This window comes from Astyanax mexicanus, chromosome 20, assembly GCF_023375975.1.
Source record: "Astyanax mexicanus isolate ESR-SI-001 chromosome 20, AstMex3_surface, whole genome shotgun sequence".
NCBI classification, from domain to species: Eukaryota; Metazoa; Chordata; class Actinopteri; order Characiformes; family Acestrorhamphidae; genus Astyanax; species Astyanax mexicanus.
Window position 1 is genome coordinate 6,130,979 of NC_064427.1, and position 20,683 is coordinate 6,151,661.

Genomic DNA, 20,683 nt, shown 5'->3' on the forward strand with positions numbered 1-20,683 from the left:
ACAATGTAGCAAAGTAACAAATCAAACTGTGTTTAAAAAAAAAATGTTGCACAGGTTAGAATGTTATAATCACACAGCTCGAGGGTGCACACGTGAGCTCCTCTACTTGTCTGCATTACACAGTTTTTCTTAAATAATAGGTCTATACTTCTTTAGTGTTGCTATGTTAAGTAGCATCGTTCGGAACAGATTTCACTCATTTAAACAGCCCGAATACATTTTTAAATTGGGGCTTGGGCTCAGGCAAAACATGCACAGGCTTGGGTCAGGTCTCAGCTTTAATTTGAACTTCTATTTGATTCAGCCGGACTTTATTAAGCATGGAATACCAGGTTAGATGTAACGCTAACAGCTTGACAGAGTAAGTTAAAGCTATGATGCTAACATACACTGCAGTCGCCCTTGGCGTGCTTGAAGTGTGTTAGCTGCAATGCTTAATGCTTTTCTGAGCTGGATTACTTGCTTATAATTGATTACATTCAATGCCTTAGTTAAGTAGGGTAAGTCCTGTTGTTTACTGTATGTCTATCATGTCTGTACATTGATCTGGTCTTTAGTTAAGAAGCTCAAAACACTTGCATGTAGCTACTAGCTCAAAGCAGACCTCAGGCAGGTTCTGAGTGATTTAAAATTCCCAAAAATAAAGTTATGCATCACAGTATACGTTGATATCAACTTATTTTCCAGCCCTGGTGAGCTGTATATACTTTACCTGTAGGGCCTGCTGTAACAGCTGAACATCTGTGGTGCCCGTTACTTCCCGTAGTTGATTCAGTAATGTCTGTTGGTGCTGGGAAAAGAAGAAATGAGACGTACACATTAGAGTTACAGTCTGGATTTGATTACAGAGCTCTGGTCACGAGAGGATCTCAATGAAATGCCTCAAGTCAGAGTCTTATTTTCTTCCTCCCAAGGAAAGGCCAAAACCACAATCTGACCACAATATGGTCAAGTGACCTTAACAGAACTGCACAGCTTTCTCACAGATCATGTACAAAAACAGGCTCGATGATGTCCATATGGAGGGCGGCTGCTTCCAGAAAGCAAATCCTTGTGGCTACAGAGTTCCTAGAGAGTTCCACCAGCAAACCCACTCAGTGAAAGTGCTCTAAATCACCAGTTCCCTGCCACTGAGCAGTGTTTGGGAGAGAAGCAGTTGCCCAGAGACACAGGAGTAGAGAAAACAGTGTCCACACCTTTTTGCAAAGATGGAGCAATAAATAATGCAGCCGCCCTTTCTCCGTGTCGTGTTTGTGCAGGGAACAGCTCTTTGTATAATAATCTGAAAAACAATATAGAGTGCCAAGAACACCGGAATGCAGTCAAAAATCAGATTCAGGGCACTCCTCCCCAGAATGGAATCTACGGTTACTCTACAGTGTGAATCACTAACCAACCAAATCCATCATAATTATGTTGATGCCAGGATATTACCCAGTGGTTTCCTCTTGGGGCAATGGGCAACCAAGAGAGGTTTAATGCATCACTGGATAGTTCATTAAAAATGTATCAAAATTGACATTCAGGATCTCTTAACCAACATAATTTTAACAAACTTACTTACTTTTTTTTATTGTATTTTTACTTTCCTCACTGTGTGTGTTCATTTATGTTTTCTTAAAACATACTGTCATACACTTGCTAGAGCCAATGAATGCCAGATTGCCCATTTAAAATAACTAATACATTTTTATACTGTAAACTTAGCCAATAGAAAGTAATGGAAAGTAATGTCAGTGTAAATTTAGCCAACATACTGCATGAAAAAAAAATCACCCATATAACAAATTATGATTAGGACACCCTTAGTAAAACAAAATCTGCCCTACTTAGACAACCATCTGACTTTGCTGAACATTGTCTTTGAGCTTTGTTATACAATGAAAGCATCCACCTCGCTGACAGGTTTAAGGAGAGGCTGTCAAGACTGACAGACAGGTTGTCAGGTCAGCTCTTTTCTACACACAGGTCTGTCAGGTAGATTTGTGTTCTCCTGGATCTCCTGCAGAGAAACAGTGTACACTGTTGGGTTTCTTGCTCCAGCACTCGTAGCTCAAGACCTTAAAAGCTTCATATGGTGAGAAGAAGGAGCTCATGTGTCAGAAAAGGTCATACCGAACCATTCACTCTCAAATGTGTCAAAACAGACAACTATACTCCCTAAAACAATACAAAACAATGTGTGTAAAACCTCTGCACAAAATCTGAAATAAATACTGTAAACCAAAATTATTCTGACACCAATTCTAGATAGTAAAAGCTTTACATTTATAATTTTCACAAGAAGCAAATTTAAACAGATTTAAACCATGTCTGTTCACTCAAACCACTTCAAAAGGTGATCTAAGACAAGTCTATATAGACTGTATCCCGATTAGATTTCAACCAAATGCATTTACTCTTGGTACTCAAATGTGTCTCACTCTAGCGTGAAATCTGATTGCTGTGTGGGACAAAGTATGCAAATGTACTTCTCGTATGACAATTATAACTGGCATATTAGTTGTACAGGAAGGAGAGTTGCTTGTTAAATGTGCCATGTATAGACAGATATGTTTACACTGCTATAATATGTGTCATAATATACCTCCTGAAGTGGTTTCAGTGATTGTATTTGTATGTTTTAAACGCGTATTGGGTGTGTTTACACTGGTATTTGTATGTGGTTTGGCCTTATTCAGAAATAATCCAGATATTCAAGGTGCATGAAGTTATCTATACTTTTTTTTGCAGTTGTCTACAAAACATATGGTCATATGTTGTGATTATTTCACTATGAAGGTCCTCACATATCTGCACTCTCACAGTTTAGGTAAGTCGGTTCCTAGATCTTGCACTCAGTTGTTTAGGTTGTTGTGCAACTACACATCATCACTGCTCTCATAACTCCACTACTCAGCAGCAGTGTCAAATAACACCATTAGCTAATCGCTACTCAAATCATCTGTGCACCAAACTCCTTTACTGACAGACAGCCAACCACCATGAACCCGGTTGAGATAGAACCAATATATTTCACAACTGTGAAATCTGACCCAAGCAATCTGAAAACAGTCAGACTGTTTAGGATCAAAACATATCATACTGATGTCCTAAAGAGTTCTCTAAAAATGAATATAATGACATGAAATAAGAACTAGTATCATGTCTCATGACTTTTGCCATGCCCCAGCACCTGTGTGTTGGGCCTTCTTCATTAAATTCCAGCCAGACACCACAATCATTAACACTTCATGCTCAATTTATCTATTTCTGCCTGTTGACTTCTGGCATATAACTGTATAACTAATATTTAGCTACTATGGCTTTTACTAAGTCCAGTGTTCTGCCTCTTTTTAGTAACAAAGACTAAATACAACACTAAAATTATATATTTAATTTTTTGGCATGAGGTTGAGAGATGAGAGATGTAAAAATGTCTGATGTAAAAAATGTCTGATGTAAAATGCTCCATTTAAGAGAAATTTACTGAGTCAGGAGTTTTCACAGTGGCTGTGTCTGAAGCATTAAATGCCTCTAAAAGCTCTCTAACGGAAAGCTATTACATAAAATGCTTATGAATACACTGCCGGACATACACTACCTTAATATACTGAAACAATCTAATGAGCAAAGATATTTTGTTGTGCTGCAACAAAATAATGCTATAATGATATTCCTGGCAATTTGACAAAAACACATTATTAACTTCAAAAATATACTACTACTTCTAATACTTTTATTTAGTATAAATAATATAGAAATGATAAAGAGTTTCATACATTCAGTCAATTTTGTAAACAGTAAACAGTAACTAATAAAGACCCTGATTCACTGCATGTCCTGTGATTAATCACCAATGACTAATAAGCATGTGTGCACTACGAAGATGATGCTGAAACAATATATATATATATATATATATATATATATATATATATATATATATATATATATATATATATATATATATATATATATATATATATACACATATACACAGCTCTGGAAAAAATTAAGAGACCAAAATTAAGTTTTTAAATCAGTTTCTCTGCTTTTGCTATTTATAGGTTTATGTTTGAGTAAAATTAACATTGTTGTTTTATTCTATAAACTACAGACAACATTTCTCCCAAATTCCAAATAAAAGTATTGTCAATCAATATTTCAATATCAATATTTGGTGAAATAATCCTGGTTTTTGATCACAGTTTTTATGCATCTTGGCATGTTCTTCTCCACCAGTCTTACATGCTGCTTTTGGATAACTTCATGTCACTCCTTCAACTTGATTTGATGGCTGTGATGATCTATTTTTCTTTTGATTATATTTCAGAGGTTTTCAATTTGGTCAAATCAAAGAAACTCATCATTTTTAAGTGGTCTCTTTTTTCCAGAGCTGTATATTGTGCAGCCTTACTGTTTTAAGCCCTGAGACACTTTATATAAATAAAACATTCTAGGCCTAAAACATTGTATTAGATTGTATTGTATTGTATTTATTCTTTGGATTTTCCACCATGTTAAAAACACTGAGGTGTTGTGTCGGCGGTTATGGACAGTGATTCATATGGCTGGATTTGTGTTTTAGGCATCTTAACCACTGCAATATCAGAGGAATTCTTCTCTAAAAATGTTACAACACATATATTCAACATTAGATAAAGGTACACATCAAACGTGTAGATTTTAGCTGTGTTTTAAGCCAGATTATCAACATCCAAAGTCGTGTAAACATGGCATGTCTGCTCACTTCATAATAACTAGAGTTCAAATGATACTGATACAGGCTGGACCACAGCCAGACCTGAAATCAGACAGCCTGGGGTTTAGCTGTATCCTATCTGTAGCTGTGACTCTGCTTGTGGTATGAACACAGTTTAAAAGCTTAGACTGTGTGCTTTTAGAGTTGAATATATGGTCTAAAATAGTAAAACACAATACAGAACACACTAGCTCTTCACCAGTCAATTTCACTGCGGATTTATTCACATTATCAGGCAGGTTTAGCTCCAGGTTTAGCATAAGCTACTCCTAGCACAGTCTCTCTCACACTACAGTTAAACTAAGCCAGGTTTAGCTTGCTAGTTAGCGTTAGCCTGGTGCTACCTGGCATGTTAAGTACAATATGGTGTAATTAAACCAGACATAACACTATAATGTTACATACCTGTAACTACATCAGTTAACTAAGTTAATATCATAATTATACAGAACGGGCTGCAGGTTATCCAGACCCAGCGCGCTGAACTCGTTTCTAGGCGTGTCACGCAGCTATGTCAACATTAGCATGCTGGCTAGCCCGCTAGCGAACTTTCCAATCTCTGTTATTCCACCTAAAAGAGCCGTTCAGCCGCGTTTATCAACTTTAATCGGGTAAACAAGAGTGAACCTGTCCGCTGAATGCTGTAAGAACACAGGGAGAGGAGTGTAAGTTTTGGTGAGGCACAAAACACTAAGCTTAGCTTATCTTAGCTAACTTTCCCAAAACTGCGATGAATGAATCGTTCATTTGAACCGAGTCGATCGAGTGAATCAGTGGCACCGATTCACGAGTCAAACTCAGTTGAAACAGAAGTGCTGCTGTTGCTACTACTACTACTACTACTACTAATAATAATAATAATAATAATAATAATAACAATAATAATGTTCATATTACCAAAAAAACTACCATAATGAAAGTGAATAATAATGCTATTAAAGTAGTAGTAATAATAATAATAATAATAATAATAATAATAATAATAATCATAAATTATTATTATTATTATTATTATTATTATTATTATTATTATTATTATTATTATTATTATATTGTTTAAACATCATAAAAATTATCTTATTTTGAAGTCATAAAGTTTTGAGATTCTTTATTTACTGTGGGTCTACTTGGACGATCCTTCTGTGACAAAAGTATCTAAACTAATGACAACAAACATGGTTCTACTGTGAGAACCCACACTCACCAATACATATACTATTTCTGTAGTTATATAACATACTGCTACAGTCTAAATATACTGTTATATATTCCTATAATTTGACTATTGTATCCTACTGCTACAGATTAAAAATACTATACACTTCTTATTAGTTTAGAATCCAGCTCTATAGATAAAATATTTTACATACTAAGGCTGCACAATATTGAGGACACGATACATTGGAATTGTTCTTTTGCAATACCTACTGTGATATGAAAACCTATCACAACAAAGAAATACACCGTCCTTGTTTTGAAATGTCAAGATTGGTATAAAACGAATTAAATTGCGAAGACATATTCTGCCACAGGTAGATATATTATACAGTTCTTATGAAAAATAAGAACAGTGCAGATCTTCCTATTATATCAAACTGCGAAAGGTTTTCTTTTTTTTTTTTTAACTAAATGTGACTGCACATGCTGAATTGTGCACATTGATGTATTGGACAGCCCTACTGTATACTACTTAAACACATTCAATATAACCAATATAGATAAATGTGTGTACATCAGTTACATACATTGCTGTATTATAAAAATTAATACACTAACTGTTATATGAACTACACTTTTCATTCTGTTAATCTGTATATATTATAAATAAACAAAATACACTACAGCTACAGCCTTGTTAAAGCTATTATTGTTAATCTTGTATTTGCTACTGGGAGCAAATAAATAACTTAAATTGAACTGGTTTTAAACATATTCATCTCATGTAATTAAGCACTGACTATATTACTACTCTACTACACTTCTACTAAATCATGTGGCAGACTGAAGTGGATTCGGTCCATTTAAACGGACAGTCCTACTGAATCGGCTCCCTCAACTGAATCGAACTCCAGCACAACAAACTGGCGCAGAGCAAAAACATTAGCTTAGCCTAGCCTAGCCTAGCTTAGCTTAGCCTTACCTTCTGGGAATGCTGCTGGAGGACATTCTGCTCCACGGTCATGGCTTGAAACGGACAGGAGGGTTTGAAATGAACTGAACTCAGGAATAAAGCGCGTATCCGAGCGAGCCGAGCCGGCGGGGCTGAGGTGCGGGTTACCGGAGCGGAGTTCAGGCGGAGCCCCCGCTGGAGAGCGCAGCCACGGGCTCCATCAGCGCACACTGCTCCATTAGTGCTGTCTGCCGGAGCGCCGCCAGCTCAGACAGCAATAACCGAAACTGAAACCTAGCGCTGCCCTGAACCAGCTCAGCACTTATTCTCACTGAGTTCTGCTTTATTTCACTTAACCTGCGTTTATCTGCGAGATATAATAACTTAAATTTTAGTGTTCTTATTTAAATTCATTTTTTATCAGGATAAAATAAATAAATTTGGTGAATAAAATGATTAGATTATTTTTTTTGTATGTTAGTATATTGTGTGTTCGTAGGTTTCACATAATAATAAAAGGAAACTGAAAGCTGGAAGCACAGAAAAAATATATAAGAAACGTCATAACATTCCCAAAACATTAGTCAATGCTTGTATGGTGTTCCTAGTATTAAGTGTTCAGTACTACAGCTTCACAATATTAGAGATCCCACCTGTCACTGAAGTTCAGGCTGTCTCCCGTGTATTAAAGAGTCACTAAATCCTAAACTATATTTTTTCCATTGAAATCTGAAATGTGTTTCTTTGAAGTAATGAAACATACTAGTCCTGTTTAAACTTTTAGAAACATTTCCTAAATAAAAAATAAAAAAAACTTTATTGTGGTCATCGCCGCCTCTGCAGGGCCTTATCAGTTTTAACTCTGCTAAACCCATACATCACCCAGTGCCCCTCCCAAACTACCCCTCCCATTTTTTTGTTTGCATTTTTCAAATTGGAGTTGAGAGTGGAGTCAGCTAAAAACAGGGGGTTTAGTGTCCCTTTAAAGTGTCCCTTTAATAGGGGCTCCCTGAGGCCCGCAAATGACTAGATATACAATATCCAGTAAAACAAATTTTTAGAGCGAGAGAGAAAGACAGAAAAAGAGAGAGAGAGACAGGGAGAGAGGGAGAGAGGTGCAGGTGAGTAACAAAGGGCAAGAGAGAAAGACACATTTCTCCTCCTTTTGTACACTGTCACCATGCCATGATCAAGGCTCAGGCTGTATCCTCCAGTTCGTTGTGGATCACTGGTGTTCAGAAACGAAGAACAGAAACTTAACTGACCCAGAAATAAACACAGCAGAGAAATATAAATAAAAAGAGAAAGTTGGGAGTCTGGTTTGGTACGGATGGCCTTCTGGGCTTTTACTAAATGAGCAGGATTATAAAATAATTCATTCACATTTTATTCATTCAGTCTCAATTATCCAATGGAGAAAAAAAAAGATCAGTTTCTCTCCAAGTAAAAATAACTGGAGTGTTGAAATGAGGAGCTAAAGTTCAGTTATAAATCTGATTAACATGATTTAGCACCAGCAACTCCATATGGAGTTGATCAGCCAAGATATGTTTGGTATCTGATGAGAGTTATTTAGTTCACAGTAGGAGATGATTGGCTTACACTGCCTGGCATCTGGATTTATCACTGGATTAAAACTGTCACCAATTTTATCTCTGCAAATAAACACCCCAAAACACTTCATTTATTCACTTAGACTCTATTAAAACAATTACAAACAACTTTTTAGCCCTGTAAAGAAGTTTATAAAAAGCAGCTCAGTTGTGCAGTGATGTTCTAAATCACCATGGTTCTTCCGTGTTCTGAGAAAGAGGTTGTGAGAAATGTTTGGGCGTGTGTTTATAAAGATGAGACTGGTGATAGTCCAGTGTTTGTTTCACACAAGATAGAGAAGCACACACACCTTTATTATATTATATAAACTTTTATCTACAATTTTGTTATTTTTTTCACTTTTTGAAACAATGTAAATGTGGCAGTTGATCGTACTATTGTGTTCAAATTTTGTATACAAAATAGAAATGTTCCAAAATATTCTGGAATAAAATTTTACACTGATTACCTTCACTCAACACACACAGTGGTTGAAGCAGAGAAAAACTGATAGTTCTGTAAAAAGGGGCTTTGGTGCTGTGGTGGGCGGCAGTCAGAGGTGGTCTCCCTGCCTCTGCAGAGCTGTACTGTGACCTTCTGCGTGGGCGGGGGGTCACATTATCCACTATTATAAGAGAGAGGGTGGGGGTGTTTCAGAGAGCATGTAAACTACATGTAAAGAAGTTCATTTAGAGGTCAACGCCATGCTAATTACCTAACAATGTCATTTTTTTACACGTGTGTAAAGAGCATTGCAGTAAAAGTGTGTGTGTATAAAGTTTGCTGTGCTGCATTAAAGAGCCACGAAACCCTAAACTATATATATATTTCCAAAAATAGCTGAAATATGTTCCTTTGAAGTTTTGAAACTTACCAGTCCTGCGTAAAATTTTTATAAACAGTTTTAAAAACGCTTTTATTTGGGAAATTTCGCCAACGCAGCACCCTCACAGGTTCAACTATGCTATAGACGCGGATGACGTGTCTGTGTACTTTGGTACGCAGACATATCACTATATGCAGATCAGTCAATCAATAATACCACCCCCAGCTCACTCAATGAGCTCTCCCTCCTACCCTACTCTAAACCCATACATCACCCAGTGCCCCGCCCAAACTACGCCTGTCAGCAAAAATCAGGGGCTTTTAGTGGCCCTTTAAACTGTACTGGAATGCAAGGCAGCCTACGTATATATCTTGATTTGTCTTGATTGATGTATCTATCAGATCTATGTATCTATCCATCCATCTATACATCCATCCATATGCCATTTCTAAAAAACTGAAATACATTATTGTTCGTTAAAAAAAGAGTGAGATTCACTCAAAATCCAAGTCACAGATCTGACCAATATTAATAAGGATATTTTCCCCAGCAGAGGGCACCACTCATTTTTTATTCTTATCATCCTTCATTACAAAACAGAATTCAGAACATTACTCAACCCATTTGAACTAGTTGTACTTAAAATTCCATGGTGAAAATGTTAAGGTAATTAATAAAATATATATTTTTTATTTGTGTTTATGTATTTGTGTTATTTTTATTTAATTTAAGAAAAATATAGATTAGAAAGTAAGATTTAGTAATAAAATGCTACCGAGAGAACAGCATAGCACACAGCCAACACAGAGTTAGCAGCTCAGAAGCCTGGTGGGAATGACTACACACAATGTTAATGTATAGCTCTGGGAAAAAAAAGATGAGTTTCTTTGATTTTACCAAATTAAAAACCTCTGGAATATAATCTATGTATCTATGTCTAATATAAGAGGAAGATGGATGATCACAAGCCATCACACCAAGCTGAACTGCTTACATTTTTTTGCACCAGGAGTAAAGACATAAAGTTATCCAAAAGCAGTGTGTAAGACTGGTGGAGGAGAACATGGCAAGATGCAAGAAAACTGAGTTAAAAACCAGGGTTATTCCACCCAATATTGATTTCTAAACTTTAAGAAAGTTTATGAATATGAACTTGTTTTCTTTGCATTTTTTGAGGTCTGAAAGCTCTGAATCTTTTTTGTTATTTCAGCAATTTCTCATTTTCTGATAATAAATGTTCTAAATGACAATGATTTTATTTGGAATTTGGGAGAAATGTTGTCTGTAGTTTATAGAATAAAAAAACAATGTTCATTTTACTCAAATATTTATCTATAAATAGCAAAATCTGAGAAGCTGATTCAGAAACTAAAGTGGGCTCTTGATTTTTCCCAGAGGTGTATATGTGGCCACAACTCAAAATAGTTGAGTAACATTTGGAAATATCCAGTTTTACATAAAACAAGCTTAATTTATTTGAGTTTAAACTAATTGTGAGTTTAAACAGTGTGCAGACTGAGTGGAGTGGACGGACGGTACAGCAGGTGGCAGTAGTGCACAACAGTTCCTCAGAGCACAGCATTGCATAACCCTGTTATTTGTAAGCCGCAATATAGGATACATGTAAGACCATATTGTTTGTAAGTAAGGTCATGTCCTCTGAGGCTCCAGCGAAGCTTCCACTGGCGCAGAGCTAAGCAGTGACCTTTTTCCTCCTTCTGTTGTGTGAAGCGCATTCGATTACAATAGACTTTTCTATTAAATACATGAATCAGATTGGCCATGATTTATTGATGCCTGTTTTTCATTTATCCAGATTGAACGGCGCTGCGTAGAGCGGCTCTGTTCAGATAAGCAGAGTGATGCAACTTCAGCCTGCAGAGCATCAAGGTCACCTTCAGACTGTCATCTGGAGTAATGATTATAACACATTTTACTGAATCTTCTGATGACTTTAGGTGGTCTGTGTCTCAGCTCGGTGTGGATTTCTGAAAGGCCTTGGACAGAACATCAAAGAGATTATATGCAAATGTAATGCATGTAGATATAGCTTTATGTAAATATGCATAAAATCTAAAAGTAAATTAGACATCTAAGAAAATAAAAGTGAATTTACTAATGAAACAGTTGTGATTGCAGTGTGTGTGTGAGAGAGAGTGTGTTGGTGCGTTAACCATTTCCAGTGTTTTCCTGGAGGAAGGCCAGGCATTCCCACTTCCGATACATCACCTACTTTATCTAAATCATTAAAGTAAATCAAGTGCATAGGAACCAGGGGGAATATCAGAACTAGGTGGATTTGTCCCCCCAAATAAAATATACCGCAGAAAATTAAACTTTTATTTTGAAAGCGTGCCAAACTCTGCACCTCGCAGTGAAAATCACCCCTCTCGGAAGCATGTTTCTATTAAAGTTAGCTAAACCAATTATCTCCGCTTTTATCAAGAAGACATGGGTGCACGCTCCCGAGAGGGGGTGCTTTTCCTGGCGGGGTGCAGATTTTGGCACAACACCGGCTTTTACATGCGAGGTCAGTGATGAGAGCAATGAATGGAAACCATGCCAACCATGGTCCTGACCAGGAACAAGTGGATATAGATAGATGACAAAGGAGCATTACAACAAGTGAAGGATTTCACGCTCAGACATCTTCATTGCAACATGGTTCTTTATGGAACCAAATTGTTTTTTCTATAGCCTCGCTCAAAGAATCCTTTGTAGCACCTTCATTTTTTAAACTAGACTCGTCCTGCATTATTTCTAATCAGAATAAACTCTAGACATGTGGTAGATTTCTTCAGAATCCAACTACCCACTCATCCGTTCATATTGAAGGCTTTCACCACTGAAGCGCAGAAAGCATTTTGAAAATGTCACACCGCTCGACAGCTGCGCGACAAACGGACTCATAACGATGCGCAACAAAAGGAATTGTGTCTGCGGCCGCAGTGGAAAGGCTTACCTCTGCCTGAACGCCTGTTTAACTCCAGCGTGCCTCTATCTTCATTTAGATGTGAGCGCGCACAGAGTATTGATTTTATGACTGCAGAAAGAATGAACCAGTCTAAGCTAGATGGATTTGGATAAAGGACACTGTTATTTATTCACCGGGTCTTGCCACAAGAACCGCCTGACATGGAATAGTGAGTGGAACTGCAGCCTTTGGGTCTTCTTACCAGGGAGGGGGGCTGGAGCGGATGACCCGAGCCTGTGGACGGCCAATGTCAGTCCCTTTGGCAAAATGAGCCGGCGATGTCAAAACAACTGAATCATTATGGCTATTTTGCAGAGCGAAACCGTCCGTCTGAGAAGTATCGGAGCTGCTGAACCACCCCATAACGTCTCCTCCGGCACTGCCGACATATATCTTAACTGTTCCGCTAAAGGTTACCTAAGGGTCAGTCTGATGTATTGGGCTGTGTGGAAAGTCTACTAACTCTTACCTTTGGGAGTAGAAATGAATCTCGGCGAGCCCACAGCACAAATATGTTTGGCGTGGCCCCTGCGTGACCTTCCGTCTCCGAAGCCACGAAGTTCTAATCTCGAGCCGGTTCCTCCACGAGATTGGTTGACACCGAGCCACCCTTTCACATTTGAGTGTGGTTTGTGGAACTGTTTACTCTGGGAGTGCGTGACCCGTGCTCAGGGGTGGTCATGCACGGAAGGACTTATTCAAAGCTCCAAAAGATCACCCTATCAAACGCGCTGGAGATGGTGGCAGATTGAGCGGAAACATGATACTAGTTCCTGGCCCATGCTACGGAAACATGATACTAGTTCCTGGCCCATGCTAAGATAATCGGGCTGGTTTTTGAGATTATATAATGTAGATAATTGCATATAGTATATGTTCTTTAAACTTTGTAAAAGTTTAAAAGTTTTTTGTCTTCACACAAACTTCTTTAGAAAGCACGATGAATTAATTTTTGGCAATCAGCACAAGCAGATTCTCTTATTATACTCAGCAACCGAGGTGTTGGCACAAGTGGCAGTCCTGATTCAGTTATAATAATTAGCAATAATCAGCTTGCTGGCACAAGCGACTTCTTGTGGGCTGATTCTCATATGATACTCAACAATTGAAGTGTTAACACAAGAAGCGTGGGACGATTGTTAAATTATACTTGGTAACCAGGGTTTTAGCACAAGTTGCACTGGCCAGTCCCCATATTATGCTCACCAACTGGAGAATTGGCAGAGGCGGCTCAGGCCGATTCACGCATTTTACTCAACAACCAAGGTGTTGGCACAAGCGGAGCAGCCTGATTCTCGTAGTATAGTTTGCAATCAGGGTGCTTGCAGAAGCAACTCAAGCCAATTCCCATAGTATACTTGGCAACCGGTGCTTTGGTACAAGTTTCTGGGGACAATTTCACACTGTATACTCTGCAACTGGGGTGTTGGCAAAAGTGGTGTGGTTTAATCGGGTGCTTGCAGAAGCAACTTAAGCCAATTCCCATAGTATACTTGGCAACCAGTGTGTTGTCACAAGCTTCAGGGGACAATTTCACATGGTATACTCTTCAACTGGGATGTTGGCAAAAGTGGTGTGGTTCAATCAGGTTGCTTGCAGAAGCAACTCAAGCCAATTCCCATAGTATACTTGGCAACCGATGCGTTGGTACAAGCTTCTGGAGACAATTTCACATGGTATACTCTGCAACTAGGGTGTTGGCAAAAGTGGTGTGGTTTAATCAGGTTGCTTGCAGAAGCAACTCGGGCCAATTTCTATAGTATTTGGCAACCGGTGTGTTGGTACAAACTTCTGGGGGCAATTTCACGTGGTAAACTCTGCAACTGGGGTGTTGACACAAGTGGTGTGGACAAAAACTCCTGTATCATGCTCTGAATTGGACCTAAATTTAAACAGGATCCAGATCAAACTCCCCACACTGCAGTGAGTCAGTTAGCGAAAATCATTCACGCCATTTTTAGGCAAAAAACACATGCTGATTCTGATTTTAATTGGCCAAAGTGAATTTTGCTGTCTGAGAGTAGTGTAGGGAGCTTTATGGCTAACAAAGATTAAAACCAGAAAAATCTGGGGTCTCCCATGTTTTCAAAATCAGATTACTTGCATGTATTAATAGATTTTGTTTTTTTTCTCCCCATCCCAAACAACAAACCTCATTGTGAAGCCATTAAAGGTCCCAATTATAGAGTTACGCTTGATTTCGGGGCGAGGAATGCATGGCTTATCGACGTTCCTTTCATTGCCATTATTTATCTTTGCCTGACCCAATTTCCAACGCAAATGAAAAAGTCTGAGCGTGAATCAATTTGAAGCTCTTTAACTAATCATCCAAGACATGAGGTTAACACACTCTCCGCCTGCCTTCCAGAGCGGGGGTCCGCCGAGCCCACGCCGCTGAAGACCCTGCAGTGTTAATGGAAAAGGAAGGTAGATTAGCGCTGTCTGCCGTGGTATTGAAGGAGGGCCTGCTGGGACGCAGGGTGGGCATACAGCTGCACGCATCACCTCCGGCTTGGAGACGAGATGCACATAGAGGCAAAGGTTGTGACCCCTGAGACTCAGTCAGGAGCTTCAAGAATCCCACCTTCAGCAGGGGTCAGGGGGGAAACCTGTGCACACTTTAAATCTGAGAAGGTTGAAATTGGAAACTACAAATATTGATTCCTTACAGAACCACACAGAAGAGCTTTGGACATATGTAAGATTCTACACCAATTTTAAACAAAATTGATTAATACAGCTCTGGAAAAAATACATTTCTGAATCAGTTTCTCTGATTTTGCTATTTATAGGTTTATGTTTCAGTAAAGTGAACAGTGTTTTTTTTTAAATATTGTCATTTAGAGCATTTATTTGCAGAAAATGAGAAATGGCTTTCAGACCTCAAATAATGCAAAGAAAACAAGTTCATAGTCATAAAGTTTTAAGAGTTCAGAAATCAATATTTGGTGGAATAACCCTGGTTTTTAATCACAGTTTTCATGCATCCTGGCATATTCTCTTCCACCAGTCTTACACACTGCTTTTGGATAACGTTATGCCTTTACTCCTGGTGCAAAAATTCAAGCAGTTCAGCTTGGTGTGATGGCTTGTGATCATCCCATCTTCTTCTTGATCACATTCCAGATGCTTTCAATTTGGTAAAAAAAAAAAAAACTTATAATTTTGAGAACCACACTGTGAGAAGGTATTGATGGTCCCTGTATGATATTGAAGTGTTTAATAAAGTTTGTTAAAGGTCCAAATGTAATGGATCTTCCTAGACATTTATATAAAGGTTTATAAAAGCTCTAGGTTTTAGTAATTAGTACACAACTGGGACGCACCCTTAAGAGAAAGTTCCTGTTTTTAATACAGTGTCGTCTGAGGGCCCAAAGATCACCAGCATCCATTACTGACCGTCAGCCTTGTTCTTTACACACAGAGATTCCAGAAACCAGATTCTCTGTATCTCTTTGTTGATGGGCTGTAGATGGTAGGAGGTCAGTGTAATATTTAGCAGTTTAATTTTCTGACCTGATCAAGCTAAATTTAAAATTATAAAATAAGGTATAAAACTTAATAATTATTATTTTTTTCCATTCAGTATAGAGAAGAAGAAATGTGTTTTTATCCATTTTTTTCACAAACAGAATTTTAAGAAAATTTAAAAATAGTATCTTGATTTGTCCATATTTAAGGAACCATCCACAAAAGTCCTCTTTTTTTTTTACACAGAATGGATCTTAAAGGTTCTTGCACAGAATGTTCCCAAATTAACCATTTACAACACCTTTACTTTTATGAGCTGAAGTTTGTTTTGTTCTCGACACTCGCTCGTGATGGCAATCACACCAACCAGCCATAAAATGCAATTACACTCCTTCCTGTGTGTGTTTTCTGAACAGAAGCTGAGGACCTCAGTGAGGCGAGGTTAAACATTGACCCGGCCAGGCGTGCTTAAACTCCAGCGCACCAGCGCCGCGACTCGCAGTGACCTGAGATTGTCGCTCCGAAACCTTCGCTCTTCGCCAGCCTTTATTTCAGCAGCAAGCAAACCTCTGTACTGCATCCAACCCCGCCGCCTACCAGCAGACCTCCAGATATCAAAGCCGCAGACAGACAAACGGCCGATTGTGAACTTTTAAGCGGTGACCCCGGCTTAAACCTGCGACTCGTGCCTTTGCTCGCCTCTCTGTTCTGGAGCCAAAGGAAATAAGGGGTTATTGGCAGTTCAGGCATGATAAGAATCTAAGGCTGGAGTTTATGGAGAGGAAAGGTTATTTGAAGTTGAAGGAAAGGAAACTCATTAGAGGATTAAGCAAAAAGGGGAGTCAGGGCTTGGGTAGCAAGTCGGCTACTGCAGTGCAGGCGGACACGAGGGCGAGATGGAAGAGTCGGAGTTGGTCAGATAAAGCCCTGGATACATGCTGCATCTGTCCTGAAGTGAAACTGTGAAAGAAATTCCAGTATAGAGAGACAGAAGAGAACAACTGCTCAACTTGATCTACAATTTAAAAATTGGAGCATCACTTTACACCAACCAGCCAAAACATTAAAACCACTGGTGACTGGTGTTCCATTCATGGCTTACATTTAGCTGATGTTCTTATCCACAGTGACTTACAAGATCATTTCAAATGTAGTGTTAGGAGTCTTGCCCAAGGACTCTTATACTCTAGCACTTTTTCAGCAAAAGAACTCTTTTGGTTCTTGAACTAGTTCCATTCAGGATTATAAGAACCTGTGGTAATTTTAGCTAACTAGCCTGTGGTTCCACCAGTGGTGGTGAACAGAAACGATCACGGTTCACTCTAAAGAAACTAGTATTCTTCGGTTCCCACTACGAATAAACGTTTCTAGTTCTGGAACCTACTTTTTTTTTTGGTGTAAACGTGGCGAACCGGTTCAAAATTAGACTTGCTTTGCTACGTTTCATGTCGGTGGAAAAGCGCTATTTGTGCTTAAATAATCTGACAGCACTTCATCCTTCCCTCTGCTGACAACTTTTATGTAGATGCAGATTTCATTTTCCAGCAGGACTTGGCACACTGCCCACACTGCCAAAAGTACCAATTGGACTTATATAATTTTAAAATTTTCTAAGAAACAGATTTTTGAGTTTTCATTGGCTGTAAGCCATAATCATCAACAATAAAAGAAATAAAGACTTAAAATAGATCACTCTGTGTGTAATACATCTATATAATGTATGAGTTTTACATTTTAAACTGAATTACCAAAATAAAGTAACTTCTTTATTCTATTCTATATTCAATAATGTTTTTGAGATGCATTGGTATTCATAAATATTAAAGCAAACATGCTTATGAATGTGTTATAAAGCACATAAGCAGGTGCCCTTCAAATTTGCCAGTGTCACCAACAGTCCTTAATGACAAAATGCTGTACATAATCAGTCATAAAGGTTTATTCCAACAGTAGTTTTGTCTACAGTCGCCCAAAAGGAAGCACATATGGTAAAACAATCCTCATATTGAATAATCATTAAACAATTCACTTTTGATTATATATGCCAATTTCTTATTCTTTCTTTCTTTGAATCGCACGTCAACTCAATTCTCCAAATCCCCCTTGCCATCTCTTTCCTGCTATTGTTTGGGAAGAGGGAATTGGGAATTGGCAAAAGAACTTAACATTGTACCTTGAGGAGGCGAGCTTTAAGCCGTTACACACACACACCCGGGCGGCTCAAGGACGGCAATGTAATTTATGTGATTTACAGAGGAACAGACGGATGGTGCTTTAAATTAGTCGGGTTATCCTATGACTGTGGTGTCATGTTACTCTTGGAAATCTTACAAAATGTAACTTTTTTTTCTTTAATTATTATAAAATTACCCCCCCTCACAAAATATACAGTGCCTATTAAAAGTTTTCACACCTTCTCATTTAATACTGAAGTCATCCAGACTGTGATGCCGTTAACTTGTGGTTTCTGAGGCTGGTAACTCCTATAATCTTATCCTGTGCAACAGAGGTAACTCTTGGTCTTCCATTTCTGAGCTGGACCTGATGAGAGCCAGTTTCATCATTAAGTTTTGAATGGGCTGTGCAACAACACTTAAGAATAATTTCTAAGATCTTGAAATGTTTTGGATTGACTGATCTTCATTTCTTAAAGTACTTTTCTTTACTTAGTTGAGTAGTTCTTGTACCTGTAACTCTACCTCTTCACTACTTTACAACGGATGCTCTCAAACACATTAAGAGACGAGAAATTCAAGTAATTAACTATTGATGAGTTCAGCACAGCTGTTAACTGAAAGCCTGAATTCCAGGTGACTCTACCTCATAAATCTGAGACTGATAAAATCCAGCCAAGATGTGCGCTGACAACATTTTCTCAATATTTTAACTTGGAACCTAAAATAATGACATTTAATGAATTGATTGATAATTAATCAGTATTTTAAAGTACAGCAAATTGTTATTCCAAAATATTTAGACAATATGTCAGAATTAGTATAATGTCCCATGACTATTTTTTGTGCCACGCCCAATTAAACCTAAAGTATACTACACTAACCTGTGGTATACTGTGTACTGTATGTGTAGAGATTCATTAATTCTATGCATTAAATATATGATTGTGATTTCTGCCACATTCAGTTGAGCGGCAGTGTTTGCATGGACAATTCTAGCCAGATGCTGCCGGCCATGATCATTACAACCCACTGACTGCCCACTTGAACAAATGTATGTGAATGAAATGTCACATCCCTTCATAAAATTTAAATTTAACCCCCCAAAATTTGACCCCCCAAAAAATTAATAAAAACTCTTCATGCTACAGTTACAAAACACCAGACTTTGAATTTTGTGCATTTCAATATTTTATTTATATCAGTGCAAATAAAACACCAGAAAATAAACATTAAAAAATGTAAAACATTATGGTTGTCACAAGGATATCATATGAAACTGATATTTATTTATTTATTTTTTTGCTACAAATGCATTTCTTGGACGCACAGCAATTTTAACCAGTAACAGAAGAGGAAATCACACAAGAGTGACGGAAATCAAAAACCAGATGCATACTTTTTTCTCCCGAACTCTGAGCTCCAGGGCTGCATTGTAGACTGGTGATGCTTTAAATAACCATCAATTCATGATTTAAAAAATAAAATACTTTAAGACTTGACATTTCCCATTCCCGGTACTGATACACAGGTGCTTCCCATGCATCTGCATGCAACAGGTAGCAGTGTAGAGATCAGACGTAGCACGACGTGTCGCAGAACAAAGATTATCATTAGCTCACAACATAGAGACATGCAAAAAAGAGTAGCTCATCCTCTGTCATTTTATGTACATTATTACATAGATAGCATATTTACAATCCAAGACAATAAAAACTAGCTTTTTTTTTTTAACAATACAAAATAGTAATCTTTCATCATGAAAGCACTATTTACACAAACGTATCTAACCATTGTCAAAACATATCCATCGTACAGAAGAGAGATGGAATAAAACAGTCTATATATGATTATGTTTTTAAGACTGTGTGGTTAATGGGGACTTTAAGCCCAAAGTGGACCTGGAAAGGAAACGGAAAAACGGGACTATAAATGGAATCTTATCGCTCGAACAGACTTCACAGGTTCTCGTCACAGTAAACCGTCAGCTTCACATGATACTATCTCTCTAGAACTGACCAATGCAGGCTGGTACCCACTTACAGATGAGTCATTATATCAAACGGGTGCCATTTGAATCCGAAATGTTGAGGTTTAATGAGACACATTGAGCACAGACTGTGTGCCCAGGTGTCACAGAAAGTGCCAAAAGATTAAAGCTATTCATTCTAGTGTTCTGGTTAACAGAATATGAGGAGAAATATTAATATTGGTTCCTCTGAATGTAAGGGAGTTTTTTTTGCTACTGTTGTCAACGCAACAACTCATAAGAGGCGTAGACCCGTTTTTCTCTGTAAAGCTCCTTTATGACAACATCTGTTATAAAAGGTGCTATATAAATATAATTGAATTAGATTGAATTCGATTGAAATAAAAAGTAAAATTCTATTTTAAACTTTTGCAAAAAAATTACTTTTTCAAAGGTTTTTATTTTCAAGATCATACTGTGTGTGTCTTTGTTTAAACAGAATAAATATAATTCAAACCCTAATTTGAACCTTATTTGTTATTTGTGCATCCTTTAATTATTTGTACATTTACCACCTCTTCACATTAAAACTTTCTTTTTATGTTTTGTGGATAAATAACTCACGTACTGTTGCTTTAAAAGGCATCAGAGACGGGAAATTACATCATTGATTTTTTTTTTTTTTTGGGAAAGGCCAGAAACAATAAAATAAAATTTTTGAAGTTTTTAAGAACTTATTGGTTTGTTGGTTTGTTTTGTTAGACAGGGTTCATAAAGCTCAACCCCCGCCACCCCATAATGCAAAAAAAGAGAAGAAAACTG

The 20,683-nt window shown here is 37.8% G+C and overlaps 1 protein-coding gene across 4 annotated transcripts in view; it reads right to left on the reverse strand.

Annotated features, from left to right (window-relative positions):
* usp25 (ubiquitin specific peptidase 25) overlaps nucleotides 1–7,106 on the reverse strand; it is a 42,090-nt gene extending 34,984 nt beyond the window's left edge. For 3 of the 4 annotated variants that reach the window (XM_022680994.2, XM_022680993.2, XM_022680992.2), the window contains exons 1-2: nucleotides 6,885–7,106; nucleotides 713–790 (exon numbers count right to left, since the gene is read on the reverse strand). In XM_022680994.2, coding sequence (XP_022536715.1) covers nucleotides 713–790; nucleotides 6,885–6,926 — 120 coding nt within the window. In that variant the 5' untranslated portion in view covers nucleotides 6,927–7,106. The remainder of the gene's footprint in view (nucleotides 1–712; nucleotides 791–6,884) is intronic. The other variant, XM_022680995.2, reaches the window with a different exon arrangement.
* Nucleotides 7,107–20,683: the final 13,577 nt, after the last annotated feature.